General features: G+C 41.6%; 1 protein-coding gene across 5 annotated transcripts; it reads right to left on the reverse strand.

The window, feature by feature from the left end:
- Positions 1 to 113: 113 nt before the first annotated feature.
- Positions 114 to 21239, reverse strand: ccnj (cyclin J). 5 transcript variants are annotated; one of them, XM_071379415.1, is made up of 6 exons: positions 21042 to 21239; positions 20031 to 20121; positions 15217 to 15294; positions 14668 to 14967; positions 1523 to 1682; positions 114 to 1223 (listed from the first exon to the last, which is right to left on the reverse strand). In XM_071379415.1, exons 2-6 carry the CDS (start codon positions 20080 to 20082, stop codon positions 869 to 871), a joined length of 945 nt encoding a protein of 314 aa, XP_071235516.1. In that variant the 5' UTR covers positions 20083 to 20121; positions 21042 to 21239; the 3' UTR covers positions 114 to 868. The 5 variants fall into 5 exon arrangements, with proteins under 5 accessions (XP_071235516.1, XP_071235513.1, XP_071235514.1 ...); XM_071379412.1 differs by having other exon boundaries at positions 15084 to 15294; positions 21042 to 21238; XM_071379413.1 differs by having other exon boundaries at positions 20031 to 20143; positions 21042 to 21238.
- Positions 21240 to 23737: the final 2498 nt, after the last annotated feature.

The following is a 23737-nucleotide window of genomic DNA, read 5'->3' on the forward strand; positions in this document are numbered from 1 at the left end:
TTAGGCAATATTTGTTGATGTATGCATAAAGCCTTATAGGCCAATTGATAGACATACTACTGGCATTAGGAGTATGCCAATAATATGATGCATTATTCAAAATAAACCAGAAGTACAACTGACAGGCATTTTATTTAAAAGTACCATATTAGAAGTACACAGCACTCACTGCCATTCTAGCATGCACAGGAAGGCGTTGACCTGACACATTCCCTCCAAATTACTGCTCGAAACACAAAACAAGAATACAAACTATACTTCCTGAATATTGCAGAGAACACTGTTCACGAGCAAAGGTGCAGGTAGTCAACATTAACATTTGAGGTAGCTTCTGGCAGAGTGATGCGTGTTCCTCTATCAAACGACCATATCTTACTACAAGCTGAAAAGTAATCCCTCGAGTTCAACACTGATATAAGATTCCCGTTATTACTCATGGCGGCAGGGAACGGAAAGATAACATTCAATGCTTCTGAGGTATCGTAGCTGAAATAAATGAAGCACAGTCTCTTGTCTATAGTGCAATTAAATTATAGCTAATGCAGAGTGCTGGGAAAACAACCCTTTGCACATGACAACCATGCTTGGTGATAACTCAATCATATTGGCTTAAAAAAGAAGAAAAACACCTTTGGCAGGTTAGCACCGGAATGATACGTGACAAATAACTATATTGCACATTTGTGGAATGTTATATTGCACATCTTACCATAGAAGAAAGTGCTTAAATCGCATCATAACTTCTCAAATTTAAAAAAAACATACCTGGTCCTGCTAATTAGTCTAATCCAATGAGACGACATACCCATCCAGTCGCTCGCACTTTTACTTCCCATACTGTCGTAGCTCTACCTTGGAGATCCAGCCATCACCTATCAAAGCAGGGAGCTGCACAGGTATAGTGCATATTGACCTGGTAGGCTCTGCTTGGAATGTTGGCCTTGCCATCCAGACCAGCAGAGATGGTCTGGGGGTGGCTGTGTGGTAGGGCACCAGGGCCCTGCAGGGTGGCAGAGTGGGATACGTAGGAGGCCGGGCCGTGGCCTGGGGCTAGGGAAGGCTGGAGGGCCTGCTGAGGGTACTGGATGCTGGCCTGGTGCAGGTACTGAGGAGGCATGGTGGTGGTTGTCTGGCAAGGGTTATGGTACCCAACCTGGCCCGGCTGCTGACCGGGTGGCTGGCACGTCTGCTTGTTGGCCTCCTTCACGTCGCTGTCATGCGCACTGGCAAAGAAAGACCAACAGTGACTTTCAAATTACTAACCTGTCAAGCCTGCGGCACGATTCTACAACCATGTTACTAAGATTATGGCAAGAGTTGACTTATTTTCTCAGGTTGCATCAAGGTCATTAACCACCAAACAGAAGAAAACATACTGAAGAGAGAGGGACTCCCTGGACCTGTCCCCCCCCCTCCCTAGTTGCGAAACATTTTTCATAAGGTGTGCCTTAATAAACACAGCCCTGGTGTTAGGCAGTATTTTTCAGCAGGCAAGAGAGGCCAGCTGAGGACAGACACTCACATGATCATTTTTTCTACACAGGGGACAAGATGATCCCAGCTGTATGCGGTGAGGCGCTGAAGCTGAGGTGGCCAGGAAGGGGATAGGCGCAGGATGATGCGAGAGGCTGCCACACAGGCAGCTGCCACCAGTGAGGGTGCGAACCTCAGAAACACATGATCTGGAATAATAGCAAGTCATTAATCATCACCATGTATTGCACCAGAATATTGTGCAACAAGGCTAGCTTCGTCTTTAAGTGCAAAAAGTGACATTACGCTCTTGTTCTTCTTAAAATCATATTTTCAGAAGGCAAACACTGGTTTGAAAAACCTTGAAATACCGGTTATGATTTACAAAAATAAAAGATGTGGATCCCCATTAGCTGTTGAAGAAAACAGAACATAAAACATTACATTAATGGACAAGAACAGCAACACATTAAAACTAAGTATACATTGACCGAAGAACACGACTACTTCAAAAAATACGAGCAAATAAAAATAAGTAATTAGTGAAACTAATCTCAAATGTTCAAATTATTTTTGTATGTAGACACTTCTCTGTTGTAGCTAAAGAAAACAGAATAATGTGTGGGTGTGTAGAGCAGGGCTCTCCAATTCTGTTCCTGGAGAGCTACCCTCCTGTAGGTTCACTCTAACACCAGTTGTAATCATCTGATTCTGTTGATCAACCAGCTAATTATTTGAATCAGGTGTGCTAGATTAGGGTTGGAGCAAAAAACCTCAAATCAAATTTGATTGGTCACATACACATGTTTAGCAGATGTTATTGCGAGTGTAGCGAACTGCTTGTAGAAAATAAGGACTACAAGCAAGGCGGCCCTCTCTGTCGGCGCCATCTTTAGAGCCCCAGTCTCTAAAGGAAAACAGACAACTTTACCGGTGTTAACTAGACCGAACCTGAGAAAAACAGGAAGCGGGATGAAACGTTTACATGCCACAGTATCTTATCCAGGTTTCTCATAACCGGATACAAGCTTTTAACATGACTAATAACAGGATATTGGTGTGCATGTAAAAAAACAGTCAGTCTCTCCATTCTGAACTAGGAGAGTGACATGCATGCTGTTGACATTGGCCCTCCGTCTACATTTGAGGCCAGACGTGGTGCTATGTTCTTGGCCAGCTGCAGCTTTTCTAGCTCCTTTGACACACCTGACCATACAACTGGGCAGTAGTCAAGATGCAACAAATCCTGAGCTTGCAGGAGCTCTGCATTCACTGGTCCTAATAGTCGTCCTATAAGCTTGTTAAGTAAATGATTGCATCTGTACAAATCAAGGATTATTTCTCATGTAATGGTCTGATAACTGGTTTCCAGCATGCATACAAAGGGCATTCTACGAGTATGGCCTTAGCACAAATGACAGATGATTGGTTAAAGAGTATAGATGACAGGAAGTTAGTTGGTGCAGTGTTGTTCGATTTCAGTGCTGCTTTTGATATAATTGATCATGAACTGTTACTAGGTAAACTCAAATATTATGGTTTTAAGTCTGCAGCTCTATCCTGGATGGAAAGCCATCTATCCCGGAGAAGTCAAAAAGTGTTCTTTAAAACAGTAAAGGTATACACTGTGGTGATCCTCAAGGAAGCTGCCTAGGCCCACTTCTCTACTCTAAGCTTTACTAATGATTTACCTTCAGTATTGAACAAAGCAAGAGTGGTCATGTATGCTGATGACTCTACAATGTATAGCGCAGCATCAGAATGTAATGGGCTAACAGATGTACTGAGCAGTGAACTAAGAATGCTGTGGGAGTGGTTTGATATGAACAAATTGGCATTGAACATTTCTAAAACAGAATGTTTGTATTTGGTTCAAGATCTATGCTTGCTGATGATCCCCATTTGAATTTGTCGATGAATAGAACGCGGCAGGTAGCCTAGTGGTTAGAGCGTTGGGCCAGTAACCGAAAGGTTGCTGGATCGAATCCCCGAGCCGACAAGGTAAAAATCTGTCGTTCTGCCCCTGAACAAGGCAGTTAACCCACTGTTCCTAGGCCGTCATTGAAAATAAGAATTTGTTCTTAACTGAATTGTCTAGTTAAATTAAATGAGTAGAAAAAAGAAAAAAAAGTAGAGCAAGTGAAAAAAAACGAAACCACTAGTTGTCATGTTGGACGCAGTTTTATCCTGGTCAGAACACAGATAATATTGTTATTAAGATGGGTAAGGGAATTGCTGTTACAAGCACACTGAATCAGGTGATTCAATCCCTAGTCCTATCACACTGAGTACTGTCCAGTTATATGGTCATCTGCAGCAAAGAAAAATATATAAAAAGCTCCAAATGGCTCAAAACAGGGCTGCCAGATGACCTCTTCATTGCTCTATCCATATGAATATTATCCAAATGCATCACAATCTCTCATGGCTTCACATTGAAAACAAAGTCATATCCAGTCTTTGAATTTTCTTTAGGAATGTTTAAAAAAAACATTTTACAGTTTTTCAGGCCAGTTAGTACATACTAGCAACACGCATAACCACCAGGGCAGCTAAAACAACCCAAGGCAAGGACAAATCGCCTTAAATCTACAGTTTTATATAGAGCCACAGCTGAATAGAACCCTTTACCAATCCATATTCCTCAGGAAAAAAGTAAATCCACCTTCGAGATTTTTTTTTTAAGAACATCTAATGTGATAAACCATATGACTGAACAGGAAATAGAAAGCATCGACTGAATGTTAAATGTGTTTCCTGACAGGTATTTTAAATTGTCTATTGTCTACTTGTTGAATGTTTGTGAAGTCTTGATTTGTGGTTGTTTGTAATGTCTTGTTAATTGCTGTTGGACCCCAGGAAGATTAGCTAGCGTTACAGAATTAGCTAATGGGGATCCTAATAAAAAAATGACAAAATTACTTTTGTTTGCATGCATGAGTGTTAAAAAAGCAAAGAATCTATCAGACAGACCCCCCCATCTTTACAACAATAGAATCAATATGCTTTGACCATAACAGTTTACAATCTAATATAACATCAAGAAGTTTAGTATCTTCTTGCTGAGCCACATTATTCATTACCAGATTCAGCTGAGGTACAATACCTTGGGGATGTTTAGTACTAAATAATGCTTTTCGATCTGTTCAGGGCTAGTTTATTCCTAGCCACCCATTCTAAAATTGAGCCCAACTCTTTAGGGTTGCAATGACTTCACTAGCTGTGGGTGCTGACATGTACAGTGTTGCATCATCTACGTACATACAGGCTTTGTGTAACACCAACGGTAGATCATTAGTAAAAATAGGTAACAGTAAAAGGGCCTTGACAGCTCCCTTATGGAATACCACACCTCACATGTTTTACGGTAGAGACGCTTCCAATAAAGGAAAGACAGAAATGCTGGAGGAAATTAGATCATCTGGCATATCATGGATAGAGAGCTATGTTACGCCATCAATAATAAAGGCTGCACTAAAATCTAACTACACAGCTCCCACAATCTTATCAGTATCACCAATTTTCAGTCATGTGTGTCAGTGCAGTACATGTTGAGTGTCCTACCCTAGAAGTGTGCTGAAAGTCAGTTAAATGGCATTATATCTGGTCAAACAATATTTTCCATAAATGTGCTAAGAACCGGAAGCAAGCTGATTGTTAGAAACCAGGAAAGGGAGCTTTACCATTTCTGGATAGCAGCATGACTTCCCTCCAGGTTTGTGGACAAACACTTTTCTCTAAAGATGTGGCAAAAAGGAGTGGCAACAGTCTGCTATCATCCTCAGTATTTTTCCAAATGTATGTATACATTAGTTGAAGTCGGAAGTTTACATACAGTTAGGTTGGAATCAACCACTCCACAAATTTCTTGTTAACAAACTATAGTTTTGGCAAGTCGGGTAGGACATCTACTTCGTGCATGACACAAGTCCTTTATCCAACAATTGTTTACAGATTATTTCACTGTATCACAATTCCAGGGGGTCAGAAGTTTACATACACTAAGTTGACTGTGCCTTTAAACAGCTTGGAAAATTCCAGAAGATGTCATGGCTTTAGAAGCTTCTGAAAGGCTAATTGACATCATTTGAGTCAATTGTAGGTGTGCCTGTAGATGTATTTCAAGGCCTACCTTCAAACTCTGTGCCTTTTTGCTTGACATCATGGGAAAATCAAAAGAAATCAGCCAAGACCTCAGAAAATAAATTGTAGACCTCCACAAGTCTGGTTCATCCTTGGGAGCAATTTCCAAATGCACGAAGGTATCATGTTCATCTGTACAAACAACAGTACGCAAGTATAAACATCATGGGACCACGCAGCCGTCATACCGCTCAGGAAGGAGACGCGTTCTGTCTCCTAGAGATGAATGTACTTGTGCAAATCAATCCCAGAACAGCAAAGGACCTTGAGAAAATGCTGGAGGAAACGGGTACAAAAGTATCTATATCCACAGGAAAACGAGTCCTATAAAATCGACATAACCTGAAAGGCCACTCAGCAAGGAAGAAGCCACTGCTCCAAAACCGCCATAAACTGCACATGGGGACAAAGATTGTACTTTTTGGAGAAATGTCCTCTGGTCTGATGAAACAAAAATAGAACTGTTGTTTGGCCATAATGACCATCGTTATGTTTGGAGGAAAGAGGGGGGGCTTGCAAGCCGAAGAACACCATCTTAACCGTGAAGCACAGGTGGCAGCATCATGTTGTGGGGGTGCTTTGCTGCAGGAGGGACTGGTGCACTTCACAAAATAGATGGCATCATGAGGAAAATTACATGGCTATATTGAAGCAACATCTCAAGAAATCAGTCAGGAAGTTAAAGCTTGGTCACAAATGGGTCTTCCAAATGGACAATGATCCCAAGCACACTTCCAAAGTTGTGGCAAAATGGCTTAAGTACAACAAAGTCAAGATATTGGAGTGGCCATCACAAAGCCCTGACCTCAATCCTATAGAAAATGTGGGCAGAACTGAAAAAGCCTGTGAGCAAGGAGGCCTACAAACCTGACTCTGTTACACCAGCTCTGTCAGGAGGAATGGGCCTAAATTCACCCAGCTTATTGTTGGAAGGTTGTGTTAGGCTACCCGAAACGTTTGACCCAAGTTAAACAATTTAAGGGCAATGCTACCAAATACTAATTGAGTGTATGTAAATTTCTGACCCACTGGGAATGTGATGAAAGAAATAAAAGCTGAAATAAATCATTATTCTGACATTAGTCTTAAAATAACATGGTGATCCTAACTGACATGACACATTTTTACTAGGATTAAATGTCAGAAATTGTGAACTGAGTTTAAATGCATTTGGCTAAGGTGTATGTAAACTTCCGACTTCAACTGGATGTGGACACCGCTTCAAATTGGTGGATTCAGCCCTTTCTGCCACATCAGTTGCTAAGAGGTGTATAAAATCGAGCACACAGCCATACAATTGCCATAGACAAACATTGGCAGTAGAATGGCCTTACTGAAGATCTGTGACTTTCAACGTGGCGCCGTCATAGGATGCCACATTTCTAACAAGTCAGTTCATCAAATGGCTGCCCTGGTCAACCGTAAGTGCTGTATTTGTGAAGTGAAAACGTCTAGGAGCAACAGCGGCCCAGCCGCGAAGTGGTAGGCCAAACAAGCTCACAGAACGGGACCGGCAAGTGCTGAAGCGCGTAGCGCGTCAAAATCGTCTGTCCTAGGTTGCAACACTCACTACCGAGTTCCAAACTGCCCCTGGAAGTAACGTAAGCACAATAACTGTTCGTTATTGGGTTCCATGGCCGAGCAGCCGCACACAAGCCTGAGATCACTATGCGCAATGCCAAGCGTCGGCTGGAATGATAAAGTTAACCGCCATTGCATTCTGGAGCAGTGGAATTGCGTTCTCTGGCGTGATGAATCACGCTTCACAGTCTGGCAGTTCGATGGACAAATCTGGGTTTGGCAGATTACCAGGAGAATGCTACCTACCCAAATCCATAGTGCCAACTGTAAAGTTTGGTGGAGGAGGAATAATGGTCTGGGGCTGTTTTTCAAATCTTAAAAGCTACAGCATACAATGACTCGACAATTCGGCGCTTCCGACTTTGTGGCAACAGTTTGGGGAAGGCCCTTTCCTATTTCAGCATGACAATGCCCCCGTGCACAAAGTGAGGTCCATAATGAAATGGTTTCTCGCGAATTGTAATGCTGACTGCGTGCCCAACCTCACTAATGCTTGTGGCTGAATGGAAGCAAGTCCCAGCTGCAATGTTCCAACATCTAGTGGAAAGCCTTCCCAGAGTGGAGGCTGTTATAGCAAAAAGGGCGGGGGGGGGGGGGACCAACTCCAAATGTCCATGATTTTGTAATGAGATGTTTGACAAGCAGGTGTCCACATACTGTTGGTCATGTAGTGTAGGTTGTCAATACCAGGTGGTTTCTCATTGTTGGACAGTATGGCTGTCCCAGACTAACAAAAAAAATCTTGGCCGACCAAGAGTTGTCTGTTCTTTCGACCAATCGAGTGGTCGAAATGTTAAAGTGCATTTTTCCATATATAAACACCCTATGTGTTTTAATAAAATCAACTATATGTAGGCTGCCGAGCTTGTCTGATGCTTTAAGCACACTGATTAAATAAGTAAAATGACTCGAGGGAGCCAGAGATCAAGACAAAAACCTGTACCCGAACCTCCACCTCCCGCTGGCCTTAGCAGATTCTGCCGTTACGCTCCCGAAGTTGCCGGTAAGACTACCCAGGGGTCGGCAAACTTTTCCATTTGGAGTGAAAATTTATCTTACCAGCCCTACCAATCTGCGTGCCAGTTATGATTTTCATATGCACATTTTCATGGAAGTTTCATTTATTTTATACTACAGTCTTCGTATCTCAAAATCATTGTCATGTGATTAAGAAATTATACAAATCTAAAAGTAGCCTAACTTCTATTGCCAACTATGTAAACATAGCCTCCATAAATACATTGCAGCCTGCAGGTAGAAAATAACCTGATAAAAATAAATCACATTGGCTACGCAAGGTCTGTCTGCAAGGAACTTGAAGCACTATCAACTTGCTCTAACAAACTTGCAACATCATATAAACTCTGGACCCTCAGTTTCCCGAGCCAGTTAACTTCAGACTGAGACAGCTATAGGCTATTCGCACAAGGGATACGAATATTTTACAAAATAGGCTACATTGGAGGAACTGTTGTCACTCAATGGATGTAAAAACACTTTAACTTGCCGTTTGAGGTGAAGAAAGAAATTCAGAAGCTCCATGGGCACATTTACAGTGTATTCGGAAAGTATTCAGACCCCTTGACTTGTTCCACATTGTTACGTTACAGCCGTATTCTAAAATTTATTAAATCAAGGTTTCTTTCCTCAAATCTACACACAATACCCAATCATGACCAACTTTTATTTTTTTTATTTTTTTATTTTAAATAAAATAGCAGAAACACCTTATGTATTCAGACCCTTTGCTATGAGACTCAATTGAGTTCAGGTGAAGCCCGTTTCCATTGATCATCCTTGAGATGTTTCTACAACTTGGGAGTCCACCAAGACACACACACACCTGATACATAAGGTCCCACAGTTGACAGTGCATGTCAGAGCAAAAACAAAGCCATGAGGTCGAAGGAATTGTCCGTAGAGCACCGAGACAGGATTGTATCGAGGCACAGATCTGGGGAAGGGTACCAAAACATTTCTGCAGCATTGAACGTCCCCAAGAACACCGTGGCCTCCATTCTTAAATGGAAGAAGTTTGAAACCGCCAAGACTTTTCCTAGAGCTGGCCGCATGGCCAAACTGAGCAATCGGGGGAGAAGGGCCTTGGTCAGGGAGGTGACCAAGGACCCGATGTTCAAACAGACAAAGCTCTAGAGTTCCTCAGTGTACAACCAACTGTGCTGCATTTCACCAAATCAGGCCTTTATGGTAGAGTGGCTAGACGGAAGCCACTCCTCAGTAAAAGGCTCATGACAGCCCGCTTGGAGTTTGCCAAAAGGCACCTAAAGGACTCTGACCATGGAGAAACAAGATTATCTGGTCTGATGAAACAAAGATTACACTCTTTGGTCAATGCCAAGCGTCATGTCTGGATGAAACCTGGCACCATCCCTACAGTGAAGCATGGTGTTGGCAGCATCATGCTGTGGGGATGTTTTTCAGCGGCAGGGACTGGGAGACTAGTCAGGATTGAGGGAAAGATGAATGGAGCAAAGTACAGAGAGATCCTTGATGAAAACCTGCTCCAGAGCACTCAGGACCTCAGACTGGGGTGAAGGTTCACCTTCAACAGGTACGACCCTAAGCACACATCCAAGACAACACAGGTGTGGCTTTGGGACAAGTCTCAATGTCCTTGAGTGGCCCAACCAGAGCTCGGACATCTCTGGAAAGACCTGAAAATAGCTGTGCAGCAACGCTGCCCATTCAACCTGACAGCGCTTGAGAGGATCTGCAGAGAAAAATAGGAAAAACTCCAAATACAGGGATGCCAACCTTGTAGCGTCATACCCAAGACTCGAGGCTGTAATTGCTGCCAAAGGTGCTTCAACAAAGTACTGAGTAAAGGGTCTGAATACTTATGTAAATATCCCATTTCCATTTTTTCTAAACCTGTTTTTGCGTTGTCATTATGGGGTATTGTGTGTAGATTGAGGGAAACATTTATTCATTTTAGAATGAGGCTGTAACAAAATGTGGGAAAAGGTGTCTGAATACTTTCCAAATGCACTGTATAAGTATACATCCCTTACTCAACATTGACAGGAGCCCTTTAAACAAAATACAATAAATAAATTAACTCTTAAATGGAATGAAATAAACCAAAACTTGTTCCTCACAAGCGTTGCCTAGGTTGTGAGCACTGCAAACATGTCCACTGTAAAAGACTAATAATATATTAAATGCATTAACAGAAATTACGGTAACCAAACAAACATTGCAGAATAGATATGGGAATTAACGGTAAATGTATTACTGGTGTGCCACCCCTGCGGCCTCCGCAATTGGATTAGTCCACCGAGACAGACATCAAGACATGTGCCATGAAATAAATATAATTATTTTTTGCAACTGCTCGACAAATTTTTTTATTATTGGTCGACCAACAGCCTATCGACCAGGCGACTAAAATGGGGTCATCCCCAACGGACAGCAATCATTTCCCCACCTCTCCCACACTAACTTTAAAAATTACAATGCTTTTCTTTCATTATTAGGTATTTTATGCATGAACGATGGCTCGCAGTGTGCCCACTCTGCCAATGAAATCATAAAAATAATTGCCAATGTCAAAAGGATGTGATGAATGAGCCATCCGATTCAATGAAAGATGGAGTTGAATTAGTCTTTCTTGCCATAATTTCATTTTAAGTACTCCACAAAGCTTTTTTCAATCATACTTCCATCATATCATTTCTCTTGGTTTCTTAATACATTTTATTTTGTTCAGTTTAAAATCACAATTTCTCATTTTACAAATGTCTGCCATTCTTATTTGGCTCTCCTTTGCTTCATTTCTCTCAACCATAAAGTTTTTCAATTCCTCAATAAGCCAGGGGTGCTTAACAGTTTTAGCAGTCAGTTTCTTAATAGGTGCATGCTTATTAGTGGTGCAACGGATCACAAAATCCACGGTTGTGAGTCACGGATTGGATAATGTTTCAGATTTTTTTTTAAATAAAAAACTATGTAGACAAATAACTTTGCTTTCCCTTTATTACTTAAAGAACACTTGAAGCAAGTAACTTTTCAATGTTTAAATAAAATATTAAAATAAAATATTCAATACTCAATTGTTAAATGAAAGTGCAATATGAGGCATGATAACTTCTTCCTTGGAACAATAGTGAATGAAAAAAAAAGCCTGTGTCCTCTTAAAAAAAAAAAAAGGTTAAGAATGCAAAGCAGACCTGAGCTTATAACTTAAATAATTTTTCAAAAAGAGGTCTACATTGTCTGGGGAGAGGGTAGACCTCATTGCAGTCACTATGTCCCCTGCCGTGCCCTCTCGCCAGGAACTGAAGTGCCAGGCACAGTCAGGTAACTTCTTGCCATCATGGCAATGTGAGGGTATTTACACACATTGCTTTTCCACCATGCCAGTGGGAATGCCGCTTGCTGCCTTGCAAACGTCTTGCCTGTGTCCTTGCTCGCAAAGGTCTCCCCGAAAAGCTCCTGTATGGCCGAATTATTTTGTGGCGGAGATGCCGCCGAGTCTGCTGGTGGCTACTCCTGTCAGCTCTGTGGCTTGACCCTGCAGAAAAAAAGACTTGATCTATTAAACTAACAAATTATTTACTTTCATAGAACTATAATTGTGGCAATAACATTTTAAAAAAGCCATTATTCCACATCAAATTGATGACTCTAATAGCATAGACTAAAATTAGACTGCAGTATATTTATTATTTAAGTAATTCACTATTCTTTTTACCTCATCAGTGGCCACACTCTCAGTGGTGAGATCACTGTATGTCCTCCGGTGTAGGGCAGGTTCTAGGTGAGACAGGGACTTGAACCTTGGATCCAGTGCAGTAGATGGATTTTTTTTTTTACTTTACCGTTATTTAACTAGGCAAGTCTGTTAAGAACAAATTCTTATTTTCAATGACGGCCTAGGAACAGTGGGTTAAACTGCCTTGTTCAGGGGCAGAACGACAGATTTTTACCTTGTCAGCTCGGGGATTCGATCTTGCAACCTTTCGGTTACTAGTCCAACGCTCTAACCACTAGGCTACCTGCCGCCCCATCTATGAAGGTAGTCCTGTACATTTTAGGGGGGTAACTGGGGTTCAGGTCCTCTCTAATGGCAGCCTTGACATCTCTAGTGATGATGGTGCCGACTTCCTCACTTAGGGCCATGGATTGTAGAATCCTTGTTTTCAGAGGTAGGATCCTTGTTTTCAGAGGTAGGATCATGGACACAGACGGTACAGGCTCAGTGCTCAATAGGGTTGTAACCGTTTTGAGGGGTCTGAGCACCTGGAGGACCTCCTCTGCCACTTTCACGTCATCAGACAAGATGATGTCTTTTTTTTCAGCTGCCTGCTGCTCCAGATGGAACTCCACTTATGACATGTTGGAGCGCCACCTTGTTGTGACATGGTGTATGAGCTAGTGGGTCGGTAGCTGTAACATTTCTTGCTTGGTCTTAAGCACGAGCGGCTGTTGTGCGTCGGTGAAAAAAGGAAAACCACCTTCCTGATCCTCGCAAGGAGGCGGTCCATCTGGTTCACTGAGATTCCCCTTTGGGATGCTAAATTGATCACATGTGCAAAGCAAGCCATCTGTGGCCCCAGTCCAGCCTCTATCACTGCATTTACTTGGTTCTTGGCATTATCTGTGGTGGTTGGGATATTGCTATTGGGACTCTCTAGCTTCCTCTGCTACTGCTCCTAGCAGTCCCTGCGCCAAATTTGTGCCTGTGTCTCTGAAGGGGCGTGTCTGTAGCACCGGACTTCGCATCTCACACTCCTCTGTGGTGTAGTGAGCAGTCAGTCACGTAGCTTTCCGTTGCCTTGGAGGTCCACCCTTCTGTGGTGTAGTGAGCAGTCACGTAGCTTTCCGTTGCCCTGGAGGTCCACCCGTCTGTGGTGTAGTGAGCAGTCACGTAGCTTTCCGTTGCCCTGGAGGTCCACCCGTCTGTGGTGAGGGCAACAGGGGATGCCTTGGATAATTAGTTGACAATTTTGATATTTTCCTGTTCATAAAGATCTGGCACGATCTTCATATTGAAGTGGATGCGCGAGGGGATTTCGTAGCGTGGCTCAAGCACGTTCACCATATTTTAAAACCCTTTTGTTTTCCACAACAGAGTACGGCCTCATGTCTGCAGCAATAAACATCCCAAAAGATTTGGTAATGGCTTTAGCCTGGTCTGACTCTGCAGGAAAGGGCTGCTTAAATGCCGTGGTGAGAAGTTGTCTTCTTGGCTCCCGTCACTGACACCAGGGTGATGACACTTAAATGTGTGGCCACGCTCGATGCATTTCCACGTTCATGCGGCTTTCTTGTGGCACAATGCCTACACACCGTAATGGTGTTGTCCACCACCTTTCTTCCGTCATCATATTTGACAGGGAAGCCAAAATGCTCCCGTACATGAGACTTAAATGAAGCGGGAGGCTTTTCCAGTTCTTCAGCTCCTCCCCCAGCCATGGCTGTCACTGCTCTTTTTTCTTCTTTGCTTTTTGCAACGCGAGCATCCAGGATTGATTTGTTGTGATTCAACATGCCCCGTTCACGTGAATAGTACACACAACTGCTTTACATTTTTTTTTTATCAAATCAACCTTCAGGTTTCAGAGTAAGACAGCACGCATCGGTCTTGTACATCTTTTCACTGCATCGAGATTTAGGGAATTATTACTTTAAAAAGTAACAGCGGCAGTAAAACCGAATTTCACACTATGGTGGTTAAACTTTGCAATTGATCCGCGGTTCACATGCGGGCCGAACCGTGGGGTCCGTTACACCACTAATGCTTATCGAGAACTGGAAGAAACAATTTCATAAATGCATCAAGTGCAGCGTCTGGATGCTCCTCATTACACACAAACCTACAAATCTCCAACATAGGCGTCACTAGAACATCTTGTGTATGATCTCTTATACACCATTTGAGGCCCAGCCTTTGGAACCTTGGCTTTTCTGGCTATAGCCACTACATCCATTGGGTGTGGATACAGCTTTAGAACAAAGTTCTGCAGCATTAGTAAAAGATATGATCAATACACTTGGATGATGAAGTCCCTGTACTGTTTGTAAACACTCAAGCAGGTCGACTGATAACCTGAGCCAGATTACAGGCACTGGTTACAGTAAGAAGCTTCCTCTTGAGTGGATAGCTTGATGAAAACCAGTCTAAATCAGGTCACCCAAAAAATAGACCTCTTAACATCACACATTATCAAGCATGTCACACATTATCCAGATACTGACTTAGCACTTGGTGGCCTAGAGCAGCACCCTAAAAGATGACTTCAGATAAAGGCAGGTGAACCTGCAACCGCAACACTTCAACAGCAGACATGAGATCCTCGCTAACCTTTACATGAATATGGCCCAATATATGCAGCAACACCTCCTCCATAGGCATTCCTGTCTCTTCTGGAGATGTTAAATCCCTGTATTGCTACTGCTGTATCAAATTAAGTATCTAAGTGAAGCAGCAACAGAACTTTAACTTGCCTTGAAGGGAGACCTCAAGGAAGTAGTCAGCATACTTTGTCATGTAAAGCACCGTCTTCTCCAGGCACGCCATGGGCCAGCCATCATGAAGGTCCGCCTCATTGACAGCGATGGACAGGTAGTACTCTATGAAGTGTGCAGCTGTGGGCAGGTACAGGTTCCACTGGAAGGTCTCCAGCAGGAGGAGCTCCATGTGCAGCAGGCCCTGCTTGGTCAGCACCAGGTTCATGGAGCTCATGCAGCCCAGGCTGTTAAGAGTCTCCAGCTTAGGAACTCGGTCCTCTCTCTCCTCAAACTTACCTGTAGAGGGGAAATAATCACAAGGCACACAGAAAAATTTAGTTTATAGGCTAGGTGGACCACAGCAATTGGAAGTTTGGCCAAGCAGAGTCTTGCAAGGAAGCTGTCAAACTTACTAGCCAAAAGCAAGCAGCAGAGTGCGACCATGTGAAGCTGTTGCACCGTTATATCATAGCGGTCCATGAAAAGGTCCAGTAAGTAGACGGCAAGGTGTCTGGCTGTTGGGCACAGCCGGTAGCGATTGCTTACAATTGCTATGAGGTCTGCAAAGTAGCGCCTGAGGTTGATCTGAGGGGACTGGCCTTTGTAGGAGGGCAACTTGATTTCCTGAAAAAAAGTAAATATATTATAAGATCTGTAATCTTGGCCACCCAGATCTAAAATATTGCGTGACTGCTTCAGATGCTCCATTAAGGTCTGGGGGGAGACATATGAGAAAATATAAACAAGACTAGCGACGTCCCCACCTCCCTAAACAGAAACTGACAGTTTTGGGTATGTCCCCTCCCCTTCAGAGATCCCAAAGATGCAAAGATATCGTGACAGTCCAAATGATCAGTGACGAAAAATCAGGGCACCGGAAGTTGTTAGTCGTCTCATCCCACAGTCTTTTCCGAAACCATTTTATGTTACGCGTCTGTCCACAAGCATTTATGGCCACGTTTTAACTGTTGGAATCATAGAAATACAATTTGTATTCCGATTCACTTTTGGCTGCAGCAGCTGCACCTGCCTCGACTTGTCTGCAGTCGGTTGCTTTAGCCTTATCACTCAAACGTGCCCAATATCAAATAATTTCTAAGTAGCAATTTAACCTTAAGGTTAAAAATAAACAAATTCCTTCTTAGTAGTGTTGCACAATATACCGAAACTTCTCTAATTTTTAGATACTAGAACATGAAAAACATACTAGAATGTTACTTTCGGTACTTCTGCCACGAGTCTCACATGTACTTATTGAGAGGTTCAAGTCTATCAGGCCAGCCGATGTCCACTTATAGCGCGAGCTCACCGTTCATGCCTCTCGCCTGATCCACTTACGCACTGCTAGAGCTCTAGGAGTCTAGACTGCAACATGTTAGCTCCTCACTCATGCTGCATAGAAGTTGCTGATTGTCAACAGAAACGTATTGGGTGACCTGACCAAATTCACATAGAAATGCGATTTATAGATCTCATTGAAAGCTAATCTAAGAAGCAGTAGATCTGTTCTGTGCGCTGTGTCTATGCTTCCTGTTCTTTAGTTTAGTTTATGCGTCTCTCGGTTTTGTATACCAGTTTCAAATTGAAAATACAATATTTTTGGTTAATGAAAATACCTCTTTCACCGTGGTTAAGATGGTACAATAATTCTCTACAATTATCTATTGCTCGTTTTGTCCTAAACTGAAATTAGGAGAACTTAGAATGTTAGCAATCACGAAATGGCAGAGCATTTCAAAGATCACAGAGGTATAATAAGAACTGGAAGCTGTTTTTGTTTTCAATGTAATTTACTCACGTTCGCATACGCCGATTCAAGGACCGTCTATATCTGGTTTGCATCCGGTTTATACAGACCAACATTACATGCACACTTGCACTCAGTGCGCACAGGGAGCAGAGCAAGCAGCAACAAAGTCATCACTTCATCCAAACACACACATTGGATGAATATACACTACATACATACATGGTAAAATATTTTAAATTGTAGCGTTTTTATGAGTTACAGTTCATTTAAGGAAATCTGCCAATTGAAATAAATTCAGTAGGCCCTAATCAATGGCTTTCACATGACTGGGAATACAGATATGCATCTGTTGGTCACAGACCTTAAAAAAAAAAAAAGAAGAGGGGTGTGGATCAGTAAACTTGTCAGTATCTGGAGTGATCACTATTTGTCTCATGCAGCTTGACATCTGCTTCACATAGAATTTCTATTAACTAATTTACTCTCTGGTGATGTCAGAGGCCAAAACACCATCCCACCACAATAGGCTGAAATTTCAGGCAGACTTTTCAAACAACTCTTACACAATACTATTACAACCTAAGCATGGACAAATTGTAATTTATATATATTTAAGTACCAGTCAAAAGTTTGGACACCTACTCATTCCAGGGTTCTCCATTATTTTTTTTTACCATTTTCTACATTGTAGAATAATAGTGAAGACATCAAAATGATGAAATACATATGGAATCACGTAGTGACCAAAAGTGTTAAATCAAAATATTTTATGAGATTCTTCAAAGTAGCCACCCTTTACCTTGATGACAGCTTTGCACACTTGGCATTCTCTCAACCAGCTTCATGAGGTAGTCACCTGGAATGCATTTCAATTAAGTTTCCAATCCCTTGGTAAAAAAGATAATTTGTAGAATTTCCTTCTTAATGCATTTGAGCCAATTAGTTGTGTTGTGACAAGGTAGGGGTGGTATGCAGAACATGGCCCTATTTGGTAAAAAACTAAGTCCATATTATGGCAAGAACAAGTCAATCCGGAAAATGTCAAGAACTTTGAAAGGGTTTTCAAGTGCAGTCGCAAAAACCATCACGCGCTATGATGAAACTGTCTCTCATGAGGACCGCCACAGGAAAGGAAGACCCAGAGTTAACTAATGAAGAGGTAACAGCCTCAGAAATTGCAGCTCAAAAAAATGCCACAGAGTTCAAGTAACAGACATCAACAGTTCAGAGGAGACTGCGTGAAATCAGGCCTTCATGGTCAAATTGTTGCAAAGACAACACTACTAAATGACACCAATAAGAAGAGCAATGGATATTAGACTGATGGAAATCGGTCCTTTGGTCTGATTTGTCCAAATTCAAGATTTTTGATCCAACCGCTGGGTCTTTGAGACGCAGAGTAGGTGAACGGATGATCTCCGCATATGTGGCTCCCACCGTGAAGCATGGAAAAGGAGATGTGATGGTGCTTTGCTGGTGACACTGTCAGTGATTTATTTAGAATTCAAGATACGCTTAACTTCTTACGGCTGAAATCCGGTTAACGGGAACGATATGACAACAGCCAGTGAAAGTGCAGGGCGCCAAATTCAAACAGAAACCTTAGAATTAAAATTCCTCAAACATACAAGTATTACACACCATTTTAAAGATACACTTGTTAATCCCACCACAGTGTCCGATTTCAAAAAGGCTTTACGACGAAAGCATACCATGCGATTATGTTAGGTCAGCACCTAGTCACAGAAAAACTGCCATTTCTCCAGCCAGAGAGGAGTCACAAAAATCTGAAAGAGATAAAATTAATCACTAACCCTTGATGATCTTCATCAGATGACACTCATAGGACTTCACGTTACACAATACATGTATGTTTCGTTCAATAAAGTTCATATCTATATCCAAAAATCTCGGTTTACATTGGCGCGTTATGTTCAGTAATGTTTTGCTTCCAAAACATCCGGTGATTTTGCAGAGAGCCACAATAATTTACAGAAATACTCATAATAAACATTGATAAAAGATACAAGTGTTATGCATGGAATTATAGATACATTTCTCCTTAATGCAACCGCTGTCAGATTTCAAAAAAGCTTTACGGAAAAAACACCATGCAATAATCTGAGTACAGCGCTCAGAGACCAAAACAAGCTATACAGATACCCGCCATGTTGTGGAGTCCACAGAAGTCAGAAATAGCATTATAAATATTCACTTACCTTCGACGATCTTCATGCACTCCCAGGAATCCCAGTTCGACAATAAATGTTTGTTTTGTTCGATAAAGTCCATCAATTATGTCCAAATACCTCCTTTTTGTTCGCGCGTTTAGTTCACAAATCCAAATGGTGCAGGCACTTAGTTCAGACAACAGTTCGTAGAAACATGTCAAACGATGTATAGCATCAATCTTTAGGATGTTTTTATCATAAATCTTCAAAAATATTCCAACCGGACAATTCCTTTGTCTTTAGAAATGAAAAGGAACGCAGCTAACACTCACGGGCACATGCGAGACTGAGCTCATGGCATTCTGCCAGACCTTAGTCAATCAGCTCTTATTCTCTCCCACTTCACAGTAGAAGCCTGAAACAAGGTTCTAAAGACTGTTGACATCTAGTGGAAGCCTTAGGAAGTGCAATCGGACCAAATTTTACACTGTATATTGGATAGGCAAAGACTTGAAAACCTACAAACCTCAGATTTCCCACTTCCTGGTTGGCTTTTTTCTCAGGTTTTTGCCTGCCATATGAGTTCTGCTATACTCACAGACATCATTCAAACCGTTTTACAAACTTCAGAGTGTTTTCTATCCAAATCTACTAATAATATGCATATCTTAGCTTCTGGGCCTGAGTAGCATGCAGTTTACTCTGGGCACCTTAGTCATCCAAGCTACTCAATACTGCCCCCCAGCCATAAGAAGTTAACGAGCATGGCTACTACAGCAATCTGCAGCAATACACCATCCCATCTGGTTTGCATTTAGTGGGACTATCATTTGTTTTTACAACAGGACAATGACCAACACACCTCCAGGCTGTGTATGGGCTATTTGACCAAGAAGGAGTGTGATGCCTCAGATGACCTGGCCTCCAGAGTCACACGACCTCAACCCAATTGAGATGGTTTAGGATGAGTTGGGCCACAGAGTGAAGGAAAAGCAGCCAAAAAGTGCTCAGCATATGTGGGAGCTGTTGGAAAAGCATTCCAGGTGAAGCTGGTTGAGAGGATGCCAAGAGTGTGCAAAGCTGTCAAGGCAAAAGGTGGCTACTTTGAATATAAAATATATTTTGATTTGTTTTACACTTTTTTGGTTACTACATGACTCCATAGTTTTGATGTCTTCACTATTATTCTACAATGTAGAAAATAGTAAAAATAAAGAAAAACCCTTGAATGAGTAGGTGTTTTGACTGGTGTGTGTGTGTGTGTGTGTGTGTGTGTGAGACACACAAAAACACTGGACAATCACATTTTTGACTTCACTATGATCAGCCTTCTATTGTAGGCGTGTGTGTTAATATAATATATCAGGTCACCAGCTCCCACTTATTACACTAATGTAGGCAGTTATTGCCTCCACTTTGAAATATGACAGCATACTTACTTTGTAGCGCAAAGCCTGGTATATATCTCCAGCAAGTTGTCCTTTCCACCATTGGCCCTCAAGCTCCATTTAATCGAACTTGTAGAAATTTCTGGAGGCACAAATTGTCCAGTCTAAAGAGTCAAAAGTTATGACAACAGTTAAATATTCTGCATTGCTGAAATTCCAGCAGTGAACCACAGTGATCACTTATTTTCCCTCTGCATTTTCAATTAAAAAGGTCAAATACAGCCATTCTTAAATATCAACTCATTTCTGGGTAACAATGAAGTAACTTAATGTGATTGTGGTCAATTAAAATGGTCAAAAGGAAACAAAAATAGCTTCTAAGCAAAGAACAATTTTTTCAATTAATCATTTTGCTAGGACTATCTGGCGGTGGTCCAAGTGGTGAGGTAAAAACTGAAAACAATCTGTTATTGGCGTAGAGGTTTGGAACTCTTTCTTATTGGTCTATTAACTAATTTACAAGGCAGGCCAAACCTCCATCCCACCAAAACAGGCTGCAATTTCAGGCTTACTTTTAAAAACAGCTCTTACATTACCATCATTTTCACAATTTCACAGCATCATTCCAACCTCAGTGTGGAAGTATATATATACACACAACAAAGGAAATTACGTTTGACTGCACTGGGCCTTTAAAATAAATTAAGATTAGAAAACGCTCATAGTAGCCAAACCTATAACGTTACTATTCAGCAATTCAGGACAAAATAATCAGCAAGCCAATTGATGAGTTGGAGGGCGTAACAGTGGAGCCAAAACAGCTGTGTTCGTGTGTGTAAATTAGATAATTTGTGCAAACGTAACTACGAAGCAAGTAATATACTAGTTGCTACAAGTTCACACACATGACAAACCTCAACATTGATTTCAAGATGATCAGCTTGAGGTGACTATTGGCTACTATCCTACATAAAAATGACAAGTGTTGAGTCAAATTGAAATTGAACAATGGCCAAAAGTACGACTAATCAGACAAATCAACCCTGACTTTTCAATACTTACCCCAACACGCCACACTTAAAAGCGTGGTACAACTACACAGCTGACTTTTGCTCAAAAACTCGATATAGCCGTGAGTTTTCCAGTTGACATAAAGTTATGATTCTTCCATTGTTGAAGATACTCGAGTCAGTCGATGGCAGCTCAGCTCAGGCATGCGAGCAGTCCCAAGAGTGCCGCTGCAATGGGAACTCATGATAAAACGTTCTCAAAGCGCTGCTGCCAATTGAAACTCACCTTACACACCAGAGACATCCAATCACTGGCCAGGATTCATAGACGTCAACAGTGATAACGTTTTGGTCACGGCTAGTGCAATCTGGGATCCTTGGAACGTCCAAACCCTAACCTTAACCCTAACCTTAACTATAACATAACCCTTACCTAACCCTAAAATTAGTCAGAAATTGCTGGAAGAAAACACAAAATAACGGATAATGTCTGCGAAATAACTCACATTTTTGTGAATTAGAATCCGATCTGAAATGAAATTCCTTTCAATACAACGTAGCCTGGGCTTTAATATTTCTATAATTCTTACTCTAAAGGGTCAGGTGCAAGTTATTTTCAATAAAGAAAGGTGCCCCATGAGTAATATCAGCTATTACATCAGAACAGGAAATAGCCATTTCAGAATAAATAAACTTCATGTGTGAAATGAACGGCTGGAAAGTAATGTATACTGAACAAAAATATAAAAAGAACACGCAACAATTTCAAAGATTGTAATAAATTACAGTTCATATAAGGAAATCGGTCAATTGAAATGAAATCATTAGGGCCTAATTTATGGATTTCACCTGACTCGGAATACAGATATTGGTCACAGAAACCTTAAATAAAAAAGATAGGGGCGTGGATCAGAAAACCAGCCAGTATCTGGTGTGACCACCATTTGCCTCATGCAGAGCGACACATCTCCTTCACATAGAGTTAATCAGGCTGTTGATTGTGGCCTGTGGAACGTTGTCCCACTCCTTTTCAATGTCTGTGCGAAGTTGCTGAATATTGGCGGGAACAGGAAAATGCTGTCGTACACTTCAATCCAGAGCATCCCAAACATGCTAAATGGGTGATATGTCTGGTGAGTATGCAGGCCATGGAAGAACTGGGACATTTTCAGCTTCCAGGAATTGTGTACAGATCAAATCAAATGTTATTAGTCACATACACATATTGAGCAGATGTTATTGCGGGTGTAGCGAGATCCTTGCGACATGGGGTCGTGCATTATCATGCTGAAACATGAGGTGATAGCGGCAGATGAATGGCACGACAATGTGGTTCAGGATCTTGTCACGGTATCTATGTGCATTCAAATTGCCATAAGTAAAATGCAATTGTGTTTGTTGTCCGTAGCTTATGCCTGACTATAACATAACCCCACCGCCACCATGGGCACTCTGTTCACAATGTTGACAGCAGCAAACCGCTCGCCCACACAACGCCATAAATGTCATCTGCAGTTGTGAGGCAGGTTGGTCGTACTGTCAAATTCTCTAAAATGACATTGGAGGTGGCTTATTGTACAGAAATTAACATTAAATTATCTGTCAACAGCTCTGTGGGACATTCCTGACGTCAGCATGCCAATTGCACGCTCCCTCAAAACTGGAGACATCTGTGGTATTGTGTTGTGTGACAAAACTGCACATTTTAGAGTGGCCTTTTACTGTCCCCAGCACAAGGTGCACCTGTGTAATAATTGTGCTGTTTAATCATCTTCTTGATATGCCAAACCTGTCAGGTGGATGGATTATCTTGGCAAATGAGAAATACTCACTAACAGGGATGTAAACAAATTTGTGCACAAAATATGAGCGAAAAAAGTTTTGTGCTTATGGAACATTTCTGGGATCTTTTATTTCAGCTCATGAAACATGGGACCAACACTTTACATGTTGTGTTTTATATTTTTCTTCAGTATAGTAATCCACCCAACACAGTAAACATGCATTGATAATCAATGGTAGGTGGCATGAACAACTTATGAGCATGTAGTGCCTTTTGCTTCTAAAAAAAAACTGATGAAAATTGTCTCTCACAATGATTTGCTTCCGACTTTAAGTTGCAGTTGGTGAGGAGCAACTGCAGTAATTTCCAGTCGACTGCATTCAAAAGTTCATGACCTTAGATCACATGGTTGTTGTAAAGATCATGCAGTAGTCACAAGTCGGAACATTTTTATACCCATAATGCAACGCACTTTGAAAGGTGGTGACCGACGTTGGTCAACGTCTTGACAAAAGTGATCCTCTCGAACACACCCATTGTAAATTCATGCCTCCCATTCAAATACAAAAAAAGCTAACACCCCGAGTTGCTTCAGCTGGAAGGTGGTAGATACAGTGGGGCAAAAAAGTATTTAGTCAGCCACCAATTGTGCAAGTTCTCCCACTTAAAAAGATGAGAGAGGCCTGTAATTTTCATCATAGGTACACTTCAACTATGACAGACAAAATGAGAAAAGAAAATCCAGAAAATCACATTGTATGATTTTTTATGAATTTATTTGCAAATTATGGTGGAAAATAAGTATTTGGTCAATAACAAAGGTTTATCTCAATACTTTGTTATATACCCTTTGTTGGCAATGACAGAGGTCAAACGTTTTCTCTAAGTCTTCACACACTGTTACTGGTATTTTGGCCCATTCCTCCCTGCAGATCTCCTCTAGAGCAGTGATGTTTTGGGGCTGT

Source organism: Salvelinus alpinus, chromosome 32, assembly GCF_045679555.1.
Source record: "Salvelinus alpinus chromosome 32, SLU_Salpinus.1, whole genome shotgun sequence".
Classification (NCBI taxonomy): domain Eukaryota; kingdom Metazoa; phylum Chordata; class Actinopteri; order Salmoniformes; family Salmonidae; genus Salvelinus; species Salvelinus alpinus.